At 35.9% G+C, this 19,044-nt stretch overlaps 1 protein-coding gene across 1 annotated transcript in view; it reads left to right on the plus strand.

Moving 5' to 3' along the window:
- LOC111178990 (ephrin type-A receptor 6) overlaps nt 1–19,044 on the plus strand; it is a 201,620-nt gene that overhangs the window by 102,554 nt on the left and 80,022 nt on the right. Inside the window, 1 exon segment of the mRNA XM_089909884.1 lies at nt 535–720. Coding sequence (XP_089766010.1) covers nt 535–720 — 186 coding nt within the window.

A 19,044-nucleotide genomic window follows, 5' to 3' on the forward strand; every position in this document is an offset into this window, starting at 1 on the left:
TAATTATAGTTAATTATAATTAACTATAATTATAGTGTGGTCTTTTCAATATGTTCATATACCAGTTGACCCTAGCATTGATTTCTAATGGCAGTGAAGCCCAGACATATGCCTGTGCAATCAAATCAACTACATTTGCCTGATGGATTCCGTGAAAAGAGCAGGAATTTGGCCCATATATCAGTATTGAGAACAGGAACAGGAAATGTTATGGAGTGATTGCTTTTCTATAGAATTGCATTAGCATCACCCATTCTGCCTGTCATAATTTCTCAGCAGATCAGGGATATCTATCAATGGAAGTTCCTGTGGTATAGTATATGAAAATGCATTTGATTATTCATTACAAATGATGCTGATCAGACATATTGTCATTACAAGTTTAATTTTTAAGGAAGAGATCTCTGTGTAAAAATGGCACACTTGAGAGTCATCATCTTAAAAAACAAAAAGATGGTACTTTGTGACAATTCAATTTTTCTGGAATATAAGTATTCTGTTTAAACAACTAACTACTTTTGTTCATATTTTAAGGTGAATTTGGAGAAGTCTGTAGTGGGCGTTTGAAAACACCAGGGAAAAGAGAGATCCCAGTTGCCATCAAAACTTTGAAAGGTGGCCACATGGATCGGCAAAGAAGAGATTTTTTAAGAGAAGCAAGTATCATGGGTCAGTTTGACCACCCAAATATCATTCGATTAGAAGGTGTTGTCACAAAAAGTAAGTACTGATTTTCTTCTTTTATATATCTGTCTCAATTCCTTAAATTAAAAAAAAGGCTTAATAGCAATATCACAGACATTTAGGGGATAACTTAGTTCAGTTATCATCTTCAGATATCGTCCATTGGAGTCTTGATATTAGCCTATGACATTATCAGAGTTTGCATTGGTCACCAAACAGCTTTGAAATGTTTTTTTTATTACCTGTAAATCATTTTCTAATTTAACTTGAAATAATAAATCAAGGTAAAGGGTTATATATTTTTTCCTAATTTCTGTAAGCAATTCATTTCTTCTGAACCTGCCTAAATTTCAATATTAATAGGAGAAACAGTTAAAATATTTGGGGTCATTAAGGTAAAATAGTTCTGTTTGTAAATAAATGTCATATACAAATATAGAATGCTTTATCTAAAGAAAACTTTTAAATAAAAAGTTCTTTATGGAACCTACCTACATAAATGCCATTAGAACTGTATTATTTTAATTTATATAAAATGAAGAAAAGGATTACAATTTCTGAAATAAAAATCCAGTTTTTACAGAAATAGTGGGATCAAAACCATTCCTTTGGGAAAAAAGTTTCTCAGAAATCCAAAACTAATCATATCATCTAAGAAATAGATTGCAATATATTCACTTTTATTTGAATAATGATAAGGCATAACTTAATATTTCTCCTTATTTTATTCACTAATGAGTTATAACATAAAACTCAATATAATATGGCATTATAAACTCATAAAAATAGTCTCTTTGAGAGGCATTTTTCTTTTGTAAAACTGAAATTTCTTTTAAAACCATTTAGATGAAATTGAAATTTCATGTTATATTTGGAAGAAGGAACGTGTAAAAGCTTAGCAAAAACATTTAACTGACTCTGTGTCTGAAACTCCAAAGTCCTTCTCACAGTGCATTGGCCAACATGCTATCCAAGGAGAGCAGAAAATTACTGATAGCCATGATAGTTTGGAGGATGCAAAAGTTTGCTTTTGATTTCAGCTGTTGCCATGGGCTGTTACTTTAGTGGCCTTAGTAGAACCCTCCAGTATTCATGCCCTTGTGTTGTTCTCTCCCACATTGATTGTGGACTTGTCCATGTGACTAGCCTTGGCCTATGGGACATTAACAAGTGTGATACAAGTTGAAGCATCTTACATATTTGTACACTGGACCTTATCCTCTTGGAACACTCTGTCATGTAACTTAGTCTCCAATATTGAGCAAAGCCAGTACATATGGTGAGACCACACGCAGAACTGCAAAGAGGAGAACTGAGGCATTCTAGTCAACGACAGCTCTACAAGAGCTCCCGGCAGATAGTCAGCACTGAGTGCCAGCTTGGTAAAGAACCATCTCAGACGTTACAGCCCCTCCTTCTACTGCCAGATGGCTGCAGTGGCAGGTGATATTTTGTGGAGCAAAGTATCCAGCCAGCTCAGTCCAATCAACCTGTAAAATCATGAGAGATAATAAAATGGTTGTTGTTTTAAGCCGCTCCATTTTGGATAGTTTATTACACAGCAATAGATAACCAAACAGATGGACACCAGTTAGAATTCCACTCCTACCACTGAAGTCTTGTGAAGTTTTAGGTAGATGATTTAACATCTCTATTGTTTACTTCCACACTGTAAAATGGGGCCAAAATAAGTCCTACCCAATAGGAATGCTGTAAGGATTAATTTTATAAATATATAAAGCATTTAGCATAGCATGTGACTCATAGTAAGCCGCATTAAATGGTAGCTATTATTGGTACTATAGTTTACCATTTCATTCTCATGGCAACTCTTATGCATATCTGCTGAACCTTCAGTATTCACTGAAGGATATTGAATATCAAACGGGTGAATTAACCCACATAAGGACCTCTAATCCATAGTAAGTGGTATGACTGATGTTCAAACTGAGGTCTGTCTGTTTGACAGACCCATGGGATATTTTGTTTCTTTGCTTTTTATTTTGCTGTATCACAGTGAATAAGTCAGAGTTTTACATTTTGCCTTATCTTAATTAAATAGCATTAAATAAATGACAATCTGAATAAAATAACACAATACTTTTTTAAAATAAGGAAAATATTTAGATGAGTGGAATAAACTACCTCTTATGTAAAATTTGGAGAGATCCAGATATGCCACAATACCTAGCAAAAATACTAATCTAAAAGAGAGAGAGGAAACAACATATTAATTATTTCTTTTATATTTTCTGACTTCCTTGTCATTAATTTAGCATGAACATTTCAAGTTATTCCTTCTGTTTTATATCTCTCTGGAATGAAAAAGATAATTTTAAAGTTGGATTATGAACCTTTGCAAAGCATTTAAAATAATTTAAGTATGCTGTTGAAGTCCTCGTATGAGTATTTATGCATGAAATATCTGGAAATAAATATCTAACAATAAATTCAGATCAGATATTTATTTTCTACCTTTGATAAATCACATTCTGTGAATTATTCATGTATCCCTATGTGTTTTATTATCTATCTATATAATATTATATGTAATTTGGCCCTATGAAGTAGTAGGAATTATTCTAAATCAACTGAAGAGGTTTAATAAGATAATCTATGGCACTTGTCTGCCAGTTTGAAATACTCAGTTTATTTCACAAAGACATTCAAACAACTAACACAGTGATTGCTTTACATCTCTAACAATCTTGTGTAAAATTGGGACCAGTGACCCTTACGTAGCCCAATTTGTATGATTCCTAGGTGAAGGTCCTTATTCCCTTTTAAGAAAAAGAAAAAGAACGAGAGAAAAGATAAGAAAAGAAAAGAAAGGCTAATTGAGAAAGGATAGATTCAATATGCTTTTGAGTGGCAATAATCATTGTAGTTTTAACTTGTAAGTATGAGCCCCACATAAGGGTGTTGTGGTGATGCTGAGGTGGGTGGTGGGGATGGGGAAAGGAATAATTCCCGCAAAGACAAGTGGGAGTATTTATACTGTTATCTTCTTGCAAATGCTATGGGATTTTTAAGAGAAAGTCAATAAATAAATGAATGCCTCATTCCCATAAATACATGGTAATTGTTCCAAGATTACCCTTAAGTGGCTAAGAGATAGCTAGCAATTAATGCTCCCTAAGGACTACCATATTGCATAAAAGATAATACTGACAAAGATAAAGATGCAGTATAGGTTTATACAGTCATGTTAGTAGATTATCCTGGGGTTCTGAGAAATAAATGTACTGACTCTCAGTTGCAAGTAATGCAAAATTATAGATCAAAATCTTCATCAGATTCTTTTATAAATTCTTAATATGCATAATTTTTATCTTACCTATAGGTTTTATTGCCGAGAGATACATATTATAAAGTTCTTGGAAACACTTTTGCTCTTTCATACTTGTGCATATAACTACTTTTATTATAAACTTCAAAGTTAAATGATTAAAAGCTGTATTATATAGAAAGTGTGTCAGATAAAAGTTGAACCTATTTGTTTGACACACATCACAATTTCATTAACCTATTAAGAAGCAACTGATATAGAGATTAATCCAGCTAAACCATTTGCTTAGCACATACATTTTCTCCAAGAAGCAAATAGAAGCCATCAGTTAGAGAACAGACTTGTAGCTATTAGTACCACGGATAGTAGCAGTTTGTAACAGGTGACGTATACACAAGTGTCATTAACTACATATCCAAAAGAGAAAGTGCTACCTTCTATAAAAAGATAAGAATTGTGGTTAAATGATAAACACAATGCAGTAACCACACTCTAGAAGATGGGGCCCTACAGTTTGAATTCATGATGATATGGAAGAACCAAAAGGAGAAATAATGAAGTACCTATCTCCCAGCTTAGGTAACAACTAAATGAAGGTATACTAACTACATCTCAAATAAATCATAAATCCAGTGAGGAATAATAGAAGTCAATCAGGATATCAAATAAATGTCCAAACATAAATTTATTTTATCATGGGACATTGCTAAGGACTCTAGAACAGCATAGAATCTATAACACAAAGTACTGGGCCTGCACAAACCATCTTTAAATATTCCGGAATATTAAGGGTTCCTTCCAAATAGTTTTGATGGGTGCACATGGACTCTAAGTCAGAGAGTATATTCAGGCCAGTCAAATAGACAATAAATACACAAGAACTGTTTCTCCAGTCCCAGAATTGCATTTTACTTGTCAAGTAATACATTCTCCAAGATTTCGACTATTACAGTTGCCACCAATATGATAGCTGCCTCTCCACCTGCTTGTATATTCTGCTACTTGACACAGGGTCTTGTGCAAGTTATTCAGTGTCTTTAAGCCTCAATATTTTCCTCTGCACAAAAGATTGAAAAGTTCAGATTGTACTACAAAACAAGAAATGTCACATCTAACCCTAACATGTTTGTATTTCATTCCTTTGCCAAAAGAAAGAGTCATGAGATGTTGGTAAGGAAAGTTTGTGCCAGTAATAACTTACCACCCCACCTCCAACTTTATTACAGTGTCAGGTTTGTATTGGTGATCAGGAAGAAACAAAAAGTGCCTTTAATAAAGTGTTTATCTTACAGTCTGTAAAGTAGAAAAGTATAGGTAAAATTTTGCTGTAAGCAAAATCAAGCTTTGGATATTTGGAATATATGTTGAAGGGAGTAAAACATTCTGTGAAACTGATTCTAATGAAAGGAATTAGACTTTTTTGTGAAATTCAGCTACTCAACTAGCTAAGGTAGGTTAAGAGTTTTGTTTTACTTTGTTTTGTTTTCCTAGGAACATTTACTGAGCACCACCAAGGTGTCAGACACTACTGCTTATTAAAACCTAGAGATAGAGAAAAAAAGGTCTCAGTGCTCTTGAGAAGCTCATTTGTTGGCTCCATTCCACTGGGAGCAACAAACAAGTAGGCCAGTATTTCCCAATATGGTGCGGCATGGGCTATTTTGGATACAATTATTCATTAACTTATTCATTATTTAATTCAGAAAATATTTATTGGGTGCCAACTCTTCTAATCACTGGTAATAGAGTAGTGAAAAAGACAGAGCTTTTACCTGCTGGAGGAAACAAAAAGGAATCTAAATATATCAATATAATTTTAGATAAAGAGAACAAACCTGAGTGAAGTGAAGGAGCAAGCCATGCTAGGGTTTGGTAGGATAGTATTCCAGGCAGAGGAAACAATAAGTTCTAAACCCTTGTGCTAAGAAAGAATGTGGCATGTTGGGGGAGCATCGAAAACAGCTGGAGCTGAGTAATAACAGTGTGAATTATATATTGAAAGAAAAAACTAGAGGCAGGTAAAACAGTAAGGAGGCTAGTATAGTAATCCAAGTGAAAAATGATGAGAAAGATAAAGAGAAGAAATAGATTCAAGAGCTGTTTCCAAGGTTAAATTAGGAGACTTGAGTGACTGATTATATATGGGAATTGAGGGAATGGGGATGGTTTTGGATGACTTCCAAGCTTCTGGTTTACATAAGCAGGGAGATGGAAAGGAAATTATGGAGAAATAATAAATTTGGAGGGTTAACAATGAATTCTGATTTGGATGTGATAAGTTGGAAGTGTCTTGGACATTTAAAGACTTCCAGGAAGCCTCTGAAGCCTGGGTAGGATTCTGGTGTGTGGGTGCAAATGATGGGTGGTGATCAGTAGTTGAAGCCATCGGGAGGATGAAGTTACCCAGAAGGTTGAGGAGAACTAGCCCTAACAGGCTGACTTAAAAAGAAAAGCTTATGAAAGAGACAGACAGAACAACCTGGAAGAAGGAGGACAGATCTCTAAGAATGAAAGATGAGTCATTAGCATAAAATGAGCTGGGAAGCCAAATAAAATAAGGATTGAGAAGCATCTACTGGATGGAGAAACTAGGAGGACACAGCCCACTGTGAGAATCAAGGCCAAGATTGCAGTGGACTTTAGAGTGAGTGAGGCATGTGTGCACTGCAGTCAGACTGATAGCTTAAAAAATGCAAATTAGGGCTTCCCTGGTGGCGCGGTGGTTGAGAGTCCGCCTGCCGATGCAGGGGACACGGGTTCGTGCCCGGTCTGGGAAGATCCCACATGCCGCAGAGCGGCTAAGCCTGTGAGCCATGGCCGCTGAGCCTGCGCGTCCGGAGCCTGTGCTCCGCAACGGGAGAGGCCACGACAGTGAGAGGCCCGCGTACCGCAAAAAAAAAAAAAAAAAATGCAAATTAGATTGTGTTCATTTCTTACTTAGATTCCAAATGCTTAGCATTCTTTAAATCATTTATTCATTTAAGTAATATTTATTATGTGCCTAACTACTATGCTCCAGCACTTTTCTAAGCATTAGGTATTTGGCAATGGATAAGAAAGTCAAAACGCCTCCCCTCCTGGGTCAGGTCCCTGGGTCTTCTTTCTCTGGTTTCATTCTCCACCATCCCTCTTAAATCCTAGATTGCTTTCATACTAAATGACAAAATCATCTCAAAACTTATTCTCATTTTCCCATGTATTCTTTCTTTTCTAAATCCCTGAGGCACTGGAAGAAAATGTACCAAACTTACCCTAAATGGGTACAAAGATAACTATGGTATGCAAAGATTGTTGGTAGCTAGAAGACCCAGCTGCCTTTGGAGTTACCCGCCTTCCTTTTTTCAATCACGTACAAGGCTAGATCATTTGCTGAGGTGATAGGTAGAGGGCCTGAGGTGTTGGTGAATATTTGAACTGGCTTTTGAGAAAAGTGTGAAAGAAAACTGATTAGGAAAGGTTAGAAAGATTGTGGGTATTACTAAGAACACAAGAGAACCTGGAGATCAGGACAGAAGCTGCTACCCCAAAGAGCACTGTTGATAAATGAGGAAAAGAGTTGATAGCATGGAAGTAGGAAGAGATGCAACCCGAGGGAAAAGGAAAGATGAGAGGCAACAAAAAGAGAAGAAATAGAGATTTTCTCTCTTCTCCTACCATCTTTAATATCTACTATTTACTGTTTACGGAAATTAGTGATGAATCATTCTTATGCAGTTTCTGGAGTCTAACAGAGTCTCAGGAGATCTACTGCAAAGTATTTGCCACTTGGAATTATAATGTATACATATGGATAAATAGAAAATGAACCAAGTGTGACTCTGAGAAACAGTAACAAAATGACATAGTCTGGTGGCCCTGTGTATCACACTGTTCAAGCAGCACTAGGGCTACTCAGGATCACCAGCTTATTTTCTTTCTGCCAGAGTGTACTTCTCGCTTTACAAGAGAGAATAAACTTCCCCTGTATTCAGAAGGAATTTATTCTTGTCTCTTCAGTGTTTAAGTATCTGAGTTTTCTCAAGGTCATTCACTCTAATCACCTCCCTAGATCTACTTCTAACTTACTGTCTCCTTCCTGTGGTTCTCTCTTTCCTAAGCCAGCCTGCTAATTATTGGGTAGACTATAATAAGAAGTATCAGTTTAAAAATTCTAGTAACAGGTTGCTCAGTCTGAATATAACACTGTAAGAACTAGGAGAGAAAAGAGAATATAAAAACAACTTTATGCATACATAATATTGCCTTTTAATACATCTAAATAAAATTGAATAGAGCCATCTAGAGGGTGAAATCTTACTCATTTCAAAAGTGAAAATTCTTTCCAAATCATTTGGAAAGAATGATACAATTTGTTCTGGTAAAGAGTTTGATGGCTCCAAATTTGAGAAGGGCTATAGATAAATCCGTGTTATAGACATTAATTTGCATCCATAAACTCAGGAGAATGAGTACCATCCTTCCAGGCTGCAAGGTAAAGTAACCAGTCATTACTTAGGAACTTTTACACCAAGTTCCTAATGGTGTTATGTATTGATAGGAGTGAATAAAGACCAGTAGGAATCTTAATCACTGAAAATGATTATTGGCCCCTTAAAATGATTATTGGCTCCTTGTATATGTGATTTCTGATTTAAAAAATTATTGGCCCCTTGTATATGTGATTTCCGATTTAAAAAATTATCTCAAAGTAATGAATGGAAATCTATCAGTGTCCTTACTTAATCCCTTGATGAATATCTTAATGCTTGTTTTGTTGTTGTGGGAATATATTACTGTAACTTTCCTTAAATTTTCACCTTTATATAATTTCAGACTTACAAGAAAAGTTATTCAAATAATATAGTTCCAATATAACTCTCACTGTTTCCCCTGATGTATTTTACATAAGCATAGGACTATTATCAGTGCCAAGAAACAAACATCTGTACAGTACTATTTACTTAACAAAGACTTTTATTCAGATTTTATCAGCTTTTCCACTAGTGTCCTTTCTCTCTTCTAGGACTCATCCAGGATCCCACATTGCATTACTTAGCGCATCTCCTTAGTCCAGTCTGCGTTTAATCTGTGCAATTCTTCAGTCTTCCCTTGTCTTTCATGACCTTGACAGTTTTCAAAACTACTAGTCAGTGATTTGTAAAATGTCCATTAGTTTGGGTGTGTCCGTTGTTTTTTCATGATTCAATTTGTGGTTATGAATTTTTGGCAGGAACATCACAAGAGTTGCATACCCTCTTTATGCATTATATCCGAGGGTACATCATGTCCACATGCATTATTCCTGGGGATGTTAACAGGGGTCACTTGGTTAAGGTGGTGTCTCCTAGAAAGTTACTGAAAAATTACTTTTCCCCTCTTGTAGTTAATGTATATTTGGGAGGAGATTAGACTATGCAAATATCCTGTTTTTCCTCAGACTTTTTCCCATGAATTTTATCATCTGTAGCAGATCTTGCCTGCAACAATTACTGCTGTCATATTTTAATGGTGATTTTTCTATTTTTCTCTTTCCTTCTATATTTATTAATCAAAACATTTCTTTAAGGAAGAACTGTGTTTCAGAATGTTCTGTAAATGGAATTACCCAATAAGTAGCCTTTCAGACCTGGCTTCTTTCTCTTAGCAGAATGCACTTGAGATTCATGCCTCTTTGTTGTTGCTGAGCAGTACTCCTCTGTATGATGTACCATCAGTTTGGTTCTGCATTCAGCGGTTGAAGGACATCTGGGTTGTTTCCAGTTTGGAGGATGATTTATAAAACTGATACGAACATTCATGTGTAAGTCTCTGTGTAAACACATATTTCTATTTATCTTGGAGAAGTACCTAGGTGTGGAATGACTAGGTCCAATGGTAAATATATGTTTAATTTTCTAAGAAACTGCCAAACTGTTTTCCAAACTGGATGTTCCATTTTACATTTCCACTAGTAATTAATGAGAGTTTTAGTTACTCTGCATCATCAGCAATGCTTGATACTGTCATTTTTTTTTAATTAGCCATTTTAGTGAGTCTATATTGGTATCTTACTGTCATTTTAATTTGCATTTCCTATGTCTGTCGATTTTGATCATCTTTCCATATGTGTACTTGCTATCCATATATCTTTTTTGGTGAAGTGTGTCTTCAGATTTTTACCCATTTTCTTTCATTGGGTTGTTTTTTCTTAATGTTGAGTTCTAAACGTTTTTTTCTAAAAATATTTTCTGGATACAGTTCTTTGTCAGAAATGTGATTTGTAGATATTTTTCCAGTTTGTAGCTTGTTTTTCTATTCCATGAAGAGTGTCTTTAGCAGACTAAGTGTTTTTAATTTTGATAAAGTCTAATTTTTTTACTTTTTTCTTTTATGGATTGTGCTTCTCTGTGTGGTATCAAGAAACTCTTTACCTAGTCCAAAGTCACAAAGACTTTCTCTTCTACTCACCTCTAGAAGTTTTACATATAAGTCTATGATCCCTTTTGAATTAATTTTTGCATAAACTGTGAAGAATGGGCCATGGTTCTTTTTTTTTCTTTCTTCCTTTGCATATGGAAAATTTCACCACCATTTGTTGAATTCGTTTTTTTGTTTGTTTGTTTTGTTTTTTGTTTTTTGTTTTTTTTTAAGGTACAAGCCTGTTTTGCCTCATTTTTAACTTTCTTTCCTTGCTTGGAATCCTTCAATGGCTTTCCTTCAACCACAGGACAAAATTCATGCCACTGTATATAGAAATTCAAGGTTCTAAAGATTGGACTCCACTCACAGCATATCTTTAGCCTTATTTCCTGCCTTCTCTACCTCACTTTATATTCTATTAACAGTAAATCACTATGTGATTCATATTTCAAATGAAATATTCAAATGAATAGTTCAGTGAATCAGTGACTGATCATATTTGATCATACTTGGCCCTCTTCTTGGAAATTCCTCTCTTTCCCACAGCCCCATCGCCCTTAACCAGCAAACTCTACTTATGAGGGATGACTCAGCTTATATGAAACATCTTTTCTTAATCTTTATACTGGTAGATATCTACATTGAACTTAACATGTTGTGCTATAATTATCATTTATATGTAGGACCCAAAAGTCTACTGTTTCTTAACTCTTACCCTATAATATTAGGACCTCTGCACCCTTTTGCAATGACCATGAGTTTTTTCTGGGAGAACAATGCAGCATCTGTACTGTCTTTTACACCTATTAGGGCTCCCTCTTACCTTTACATTTCCTGCCCACAGCCCTTGTAGAGGCTCCAGCAGCCCAGCCACTGCCCATTAGTAGGGAAAAACTATCCTGCCATTCATTTGATTTCTGATGACCCTTAATTTCCTGTTAATTAAGGGTTAAACTCAGTGTACTTGCCACCCCACATTCTCCATTTAATCTTTTTTTAAAAAAATAAATTTATTTACTTATTTTTGGCTGCATTGGGTCTTTGTTGCTGTGTGCAGGCTTTCTCTAGTTGCTGCAAGCGGGGCTACTCTTTGCTGCAGCGTGCAGGTTTCTCACTGCAGTGGCTTCTCTTGTTGTGGAGCACGGGCTCTAGGCACACGGGCTTCAGTAGTTGTGGCACGCGGGCTCTAGAGCACAGACTCAGTAGTTGTGGCACACAGGCTTAGTTGCTCCGCAGCATGCGGGATCTTCCCGGACCAGAGCTCGAACCCACGTCCCCTGTACTGGCAGGCGGATTCTCAACCACTGTGCCACCAGGGAAGTCCCTCTCCATTTAATCTTAATTTTCTATTCTCGCTTCATCTTACTCACCCCTCAAGCTCCCTCCTCCCAAATCTCCAATACATACCCCCCGATGCATATTTTATATTACTTGCTTTTGGATAGAGGGGGAAATCCTATGTTATATTGGAATGGGGATTTGGGGAGGCCATGATATCTTGAGGATAGTCTTTATTTTATTTATTGTGGTGCCTAGCATGGTGCTGAGCATACAGTAAACACTAAGTTCATATGAATGAAGGAAAATTGTAAGACAGAAGGAAAAGGAAGGAAAGGATAGGGGTAGAATAAAAAGAAAGAGGGAAGAAAGTAAAGGAAAGAAGGAACCTAATTTTTCAAGGACTTCAAGCCCAATTTTAAATTTGAACACTCTCTAATGTCAGTTACATTTATGTGAAATTGGCAGCTTTTCTCATAATTGTGCTTCTCTGTACTTTTGTAATTTCTCCTTCCTCTGAACAGCAATCATATTTTACCTGTTTTTCTCCTATGAAATCTTAACTATATATGTTACATTATAATGTTTTAGGAACATGTCTTTTTCTACTGTACCAGAATCAACTTCAGAGTAGGACCACATTACCTAGTCTATATCTTATATGTTATAACACTCAATCTCAACTTCAGAATGGGTGAAGAAATATGATAGTGTGTTTCCTCAGCCTGAGAAATAAAAGTAGGCGCAACTTAGACACTCATGATTGAGATGCAGCAACAGAATGATGTGAATTTATTGACATTTCTATTAGGTTACATCAATCACTGTGAGTGAATTTATTCATTTCCCACTCCTCACAAATGTCAGCCAAAGACATCAGTGATTTTTTTTCTCCTTTTCATTCATATGCAATGGCTATTTTAGGATTCTTGGGCCTGAAAATAATGCATTGACCTTTCCCCTAAACATTAATGGCATGATTCTCTTGAAATAAGCTCAGTTTTCATTTTGGCAAAGCCATATATGGGACATGCTATTGTAGTTGGTACAGCAATCCATAAATACAGAAAGCTATGGCACCTCTGTGACTTTGTCCCTATTTCATATACCTAATCACTGAAGTATTCCATTACACTGGAATGAAAGTATACAAAAATGCCTTCCATTAGCTGGAGTTTCTGTGATTTAATGATTTCTTTAATATAGATAATATGTCATTGCAAGAAATTCCAGGATATTGCCTAGGGAACACAGGTCTGGATAGGAAGTATAAGGCTGCTGGAGAAACTCAAGCAAAAGGAAGGGTGGCTTAAAAAGAGGAAGATGCAAGGGTGAGCCTTAGCAGGATTTCTTAGTTTGTTCCAAGAAGTAGAGAAACTAGTTATTTCCCTAAAAGAAGATTTATAATTAATATAAGTATTTCTTACATGTTAGCTAAATAAATTTACTAAAACAAAAACAAAAGCCTCCCTTATGTCAACTCTAACGTTCCAAATTTTTCTGCCTCAGTGAAACAATGTTTCTAGGTCATACCTAGAAACAGTGTTTCTAGGTGATGGATAACAGACTCAGAAAGTATTTCACACCAAGTAACTCCAAGTAAAAAAAACTGGAAGACTACATTTATCAAATAATGAAAGTTTTAATCATACAACTTGTAAAGCTTAAAATTACTGTTTTTAATAAGGTGGGCCAAATGAAACAGTTGCTAAAACTAAAATAATGCTACCAGTTCTCTGAAATATTTCCCAGATTTTAGCTACAAGGGAAATTCTTAATTGCTAAGGAGGCCCACCCTTCAGTCTAATTACAGGAACCTATTCTTCTTATTAATTAAGATATTGAGAACTGGCTAGGAAAGCAGAAAGAAAAAATCATTGGTAGAGAAGCTGGTATGGATGGAGCAAATCCCTTTTGAAGTCAAATTTTAATCCTTTCAACCTACCCAATAAAGACTTCAAAGTAATAATCATTAAGATGCTCACTGATTTCAGGAGAAGAACACAGTGAGAATTTCAACAAAGAGTTCTAAAATATAAAGAAGAACCGAACAAAGCTAAAGAATAAAATAACTGAAATTTTAAAATATGCTAGAAGAAATAAACAGTAGTTTAAATGATACAGAGAAATGGATCAGCAATGTGGAAGACAGATTAGTGGAAATCACCCAAGCTGAACAGGGAAAAAAAAAAAACTTTAAGCAAGGATAGTTTAAGAGGCCCCTGAGACAACTTCAAGCATACTAACATCTGCATTATAGGGGTCCCAGAAGGAGAAGAGAGAGAGAAAGGAGCAAAGAAATTATCTGCAGAAATAATAGCTGAAAACATCCCTAACCTGGGGAAGAAAACAGACATCCAAGTCCAGGAAGCACAAAGAGGCTCAAACAAGATGAATCTAAAGAGGCCCACACCAAGACACATTATCATTAAAATGGCATATAAAGAGAGAATCTTAAAAGCAGCAAGAGAACAGATACTAGTTACTTACAAGGGAAGTCCCATGAGACTATCAACTGACTTACCAGCAGAAACTTTGCAGGTAAGCAGGGAGTGGTACGATGTATTAAAGTGATGAAAGCAAAAACCTACAACCAAGAAGATTCTGCCTGGCCAGGCTGTTGTTCAGATTTGAAGGAGAGATAAAGAGTTTTACAGAAAAGCAAAAGCTAAAAGTGTTTAGCACCACTAAACCAGCTTTACAAGAAACGTTAAAGTGACTTCTCTAACTGGAAAAGAGAAGACCACAGCAAGAAATATGAAAATTACAAAAGGAAAAAACTCATTGGTAAAGGAAAATATACAGTAGATCATCCACTTATAAAGCCAGTAGGAAGGTTAAAAGACAAAAGTGGAAAAACAGTGTCTATCCACAATAGACAATAAACGATACACAAAACAAAAAGATGTAGAACATGATGTCAAAAACATTAAACATAGAGGAGGGTGTAAAAATATAGGGTGGTCAGAATGCATTGAACCTTAAGAGATCGTCACTTAAAATAATCACATATGTATATAAGTTGTTATATATGAACCTCAAAGTAACCACAAACCAAAAACCTATAATAGATACACACACACAAAAAGAAAGGAACGCAAACATAACACTAAAGATAGCAACCCACAAATGGGAGAATAATTACAATTGCAGAGGTTCTCCCCAAGGAACACGGTGTCTGAGCCCAACATCAGGCTTCCTTGCCTGGGGGACCTGCTCCAGAAAGAGGATCCCCCAGAACACTTGGCTGTGAAGGCTTTGAAGGCCAGTGGGGTTTACTTTCAGGAGATTCAGAGAGCTGTGGAAATAGAGGCTCCACTCTTAAAGGGAGCACCAAAATGTCACATGCTCCAGGACCCAGGGCAGAAGCAGTAATTTGAAAAGAGCCTGGGTTAGATCCACCTGCTGATCTTAGAAGGTCTTCCATGGGACATGATCCTGCCCACCAGAGAGCTCAGGACCTGGCACCACACACCACTGCACAGATGCTAGGCCCAGGACCCCCAGGGCCCTGAAGCCAGAGACCCTGGGATACCGGTCCACCTGCCAGCTGGCAGACACCAGCCCCAGGACAACTGTAGCCCTGCAGCCTGCCATTGCAAGACCAATTCCACCCATCAGCAGGCCAACATGAACTTTGGGACACCCCAAACCCCAAAGCCAGCTGTGTCAAGAACAGGTCCCACCCACCAGCAGTCCAACAGCAGCTCTGGGATCCCTGGGTCCTGTGGCCAGACCCCAGGATTCCACTTTTCCCACCAGTGGGCCAGTACTAGCCCCAGGCCCCCCAGTGTCCCATAACAAGCTGCCTCATGGCCCAGCCCCACTACTCTCCCAAGACTGAACCAAGAAGAAATAGAAAATATGAACAGACCAACTGCCAGTAGTGAAATTGAATCAGTAATTAAAAAAAAAAAAACTCCCAACAAACATAAGTCTAGGACCAGATGGCTTCACAGGTGAATTCTAACAAATATTTAGAGATGAGTTAACACCAATCTTTCTCAAACTATTCCAAAATTCCAAAATTTGCAGGGAAAAGAATGCTTCCAAACTCATTCTATGAGGCCAGTACCACCCTGATACCCAAACCAGACAAAAGATACCACAAAAAAAATTACAGGCTAATATCACTGATGAAAATACATGCAAAAATCCTCAACAAAATATTTGCAAACCAAATCCAACAATAAACCAAAAGGACCATGATCAAGTGGGACTCAACCCAGGGATGCAGGATTTTTCAATATCTGCAAATCAATCTTTGTGATATACCACATTAACAACCTGAAGAATAAAATCCATATGATCACCTCAATAGATACAGGAAAAGCTTTTGAAAAAATTCAACATCCACTTATGATAAAAACTTTCTAGGAAATGGGTATAGAGGGAACATACCTCAACACAATAAAGGTCATATATGATAAACCCACAGCTAACATCATACACAAAGGTGAAAAGCTGAAAGCATTTCCTCTAAGATCAGGAACAAGACAAGGACGCCCATTCTTGACATTTTATTCAACATAGTATTAGAAGTCCTAGCCACAATAATCAGACAAGTAAAAGAAATGAATGGAAACCAAATTGGGAAGGAAGAAGTAAAACTGTCACTGTTTGCAGATGATGTGATACTATGCATAGAAAATCCTAAAGAGGCCACAAAAAACCTACTGGAGCTCATCAATGAATTCAGTAAAGTTGTAGGATACAAAATTAATATACAGAAATCTGTTGCACTTTATACACTAACAATGAACTACTAAAAAGATAAGGAAACAATCCCATTAGAATAAAATGCCTAGTGATAAACCTACCTAAGGAGGTAAAAGACATCTACTCACAAAACTATAAGACATTGATGAAAGAAATTGAAGTCGACACAGATGGAAAGATATACTGTGTTCTTGGATTGGAAGAATTAATATTGATGAAATACCCACACTACCCAAGGAAATCTTTAGATTTAATCCAATCCCTAGAACAAATCATTTTAAAATTTGTATGGAAACACAGAAAACCCCAAATAGCCAAAACAATCTAGAGAAAGAAGAACAGAACTGGAAGTATCATACTTCTCACTTCAGACTATACTACAAAGCTACAGTAATCAAAACAGTATTGTACTGGCACAAAAACAGACACATAGATCCATAGAACAGAATTGAGAGCTCAGAAATAAACCAACACACTTATGGTCAATTGATCTACAACAAAGGAGGCAAAATATACAATGGAGAAAAGACAGTCTCTTCAATAAGTGGTGCTGGGAAAACTGGACAGCTACATGTAAAAGAATGAAATTAGAACTTCTCACACCATCTACAAAAATAGACTCAAAATGGATTAAAAACCTTAGGTAAGGTAAGACCTGAAACCATAAAACTCGAAAAAAAAGAACACTCTGACATAAATCATTGCAATATTTTTTGGATCTGTCTCCTAAGGCAAAGGAAACAAAAGTAATAATAAACAAATGGGACCTAATTAAATTTAAAAGCTTTTGTACAGCAAGGGAAGCCATCAGCAAAACAAAAATACCACCTACTTAATGAGAGAAACCATTTGCAAATGATATGACCAATAAGGGGTTAATATCCAAAATATATAAACATCTCATACAACTCAGTGTCAAAAAAAACCAAACCAGTTAAACAATAAACAGAAGACCTGAATAGACATGGAAGACATTCAGATAGTCAACAGGCACGTGAAAAGATGCTCAACATTGTTAATCATCAGAGAAATGCAAATCAAAACCACAATGAGATATCACCTCATACCTGTCAGAATGGCTATCACCAAAAAAAAAATAAATAACAAATGTTGGCAAGAATGTGGAGAAAAGGGAACCCTTGTACACTGTTGGTGGGAATGTAAATTGGTGCAGCCACTGTGAAAAACGGTATGGAGGTTCCTTAAAAAAGTAAAAGTAAAACGACCATATGATGTAGCAATTCCACTCCTGGGTATATATACAAAGAAAAGAAAAACACTAATTGGAAAAGATACATGCAACCCAATGTTCATAGCAGCATTATTTACAATAACCAAGATAAGAAAACAACCTAAGTGCCCATCAACATATGAATGGCTAAAGATGATGTGTTGTATTTATATAGTGGAATACTACTCAGTTATAAAAAAAAAGAATGAAATGTTGCCATTTACAACAACATGGATGGACCTGGAGGGTATTATGCTTAGTGAATTAAGTCAGACAGAGAAAGACAAATACTGTATGTTATCACTTATATGTGGAATCTAAAAAATAAAACAAACTAGTGAATATAACAGAAAAGAAACAGACTCACAGATATAGAAAACAAACTAGTGGTTACAATGGGGAAAGGCAAGAGTGGAAAGTCAAGATAGGGATAGGGGATTAAGAGGTACCAACTACTATGTTTAAAATAAATAAACTACAAGGATATATTATACAGCACAGAGAATATAGCCAATATTTAGTAGTAACTATAAATGGAGTATAATCTATAAAAATTACTATGTTGTACACCTGAAACTAATGTAATATGGTTAATTAACTATACCTCAATAAAAAGGTAATTATTTTTTAAATAAATTTTTTAAAAAGAATAAAATATCTAGGAAAAATTTGAGGTATAAGATGTATTCTTGAAACTTTCAGACATTGGTAAAAAAATTGAAAGTGTGACAAAACCACATGGAAAGCTGTGTCATGCTCATGGATTAGAAGAATTAATATTGTTAAAATACCCATGGTACCCAAAGCAATCTACAGGTTTAATGCAATCTCTATCAAAATACCAGCAGCATTTTTCACAGTACTAGAACAAAAAATTCTAAAATTTATATGGAATCACAAAGGACCCCAAATAACAAAAGCAATCCTGAGAAAGAACAACAAAGCTGGAGGTGTCATGCTCCCTGATTCCAAACTATACTGCAAAGCTATAATAATCAAAGCAGTATGATACTGGCACAAAAACAGACACATAGATCAAAGGAACAGAATAGAGAGCCCAGAAATAAATCCACACTTACATGGTCAATTAATATATGACAGAAAGGTGAGAATACACAGTGGAGAAAAGACAGCCTCTTTTATCAATGATGTTGGAAAAACTAGACATCTGCATGCAAAAGAATCAAATTGGACTACTTTCACACACCATATATCAAAAAAACCCCTCAAAACAGGTGGATGACTTAAATGTGTCCATTGATGAATGGATAAAGAAGTTGTGATGTGTATATACAATTTAATATTATTCAGACTTTAAAAAAATGAAATCTTGCCACTTGCAACAACATGGATGGATCTAGAAGGCATTATGCTAAGTTAAATAAGTCATACAGAGAAAGACAAATACCATATGATTTCACTTATATGTGGAATCTAAAAAGAAAACAAATAAAATTAAATAGGA

Source organism: Delphinapterus leucas, chromosome 4 (assembly GCF_059928025.1).
Source record: "Delphinapterus leucas isolate spDelLeu-1000000601 "Yukka" chromosome 4, BTC_Dleu_Yukka2, whole genome shotgun sequence".
In the NCBI taxonomy this organism is placed as follows: domain Eukaryota; kingdom Metazoa; phylum Chordata; class Mammalia; order Artiodactyla; family Monodontidae; genus Delphinapterus; species Delphinapterus leucas.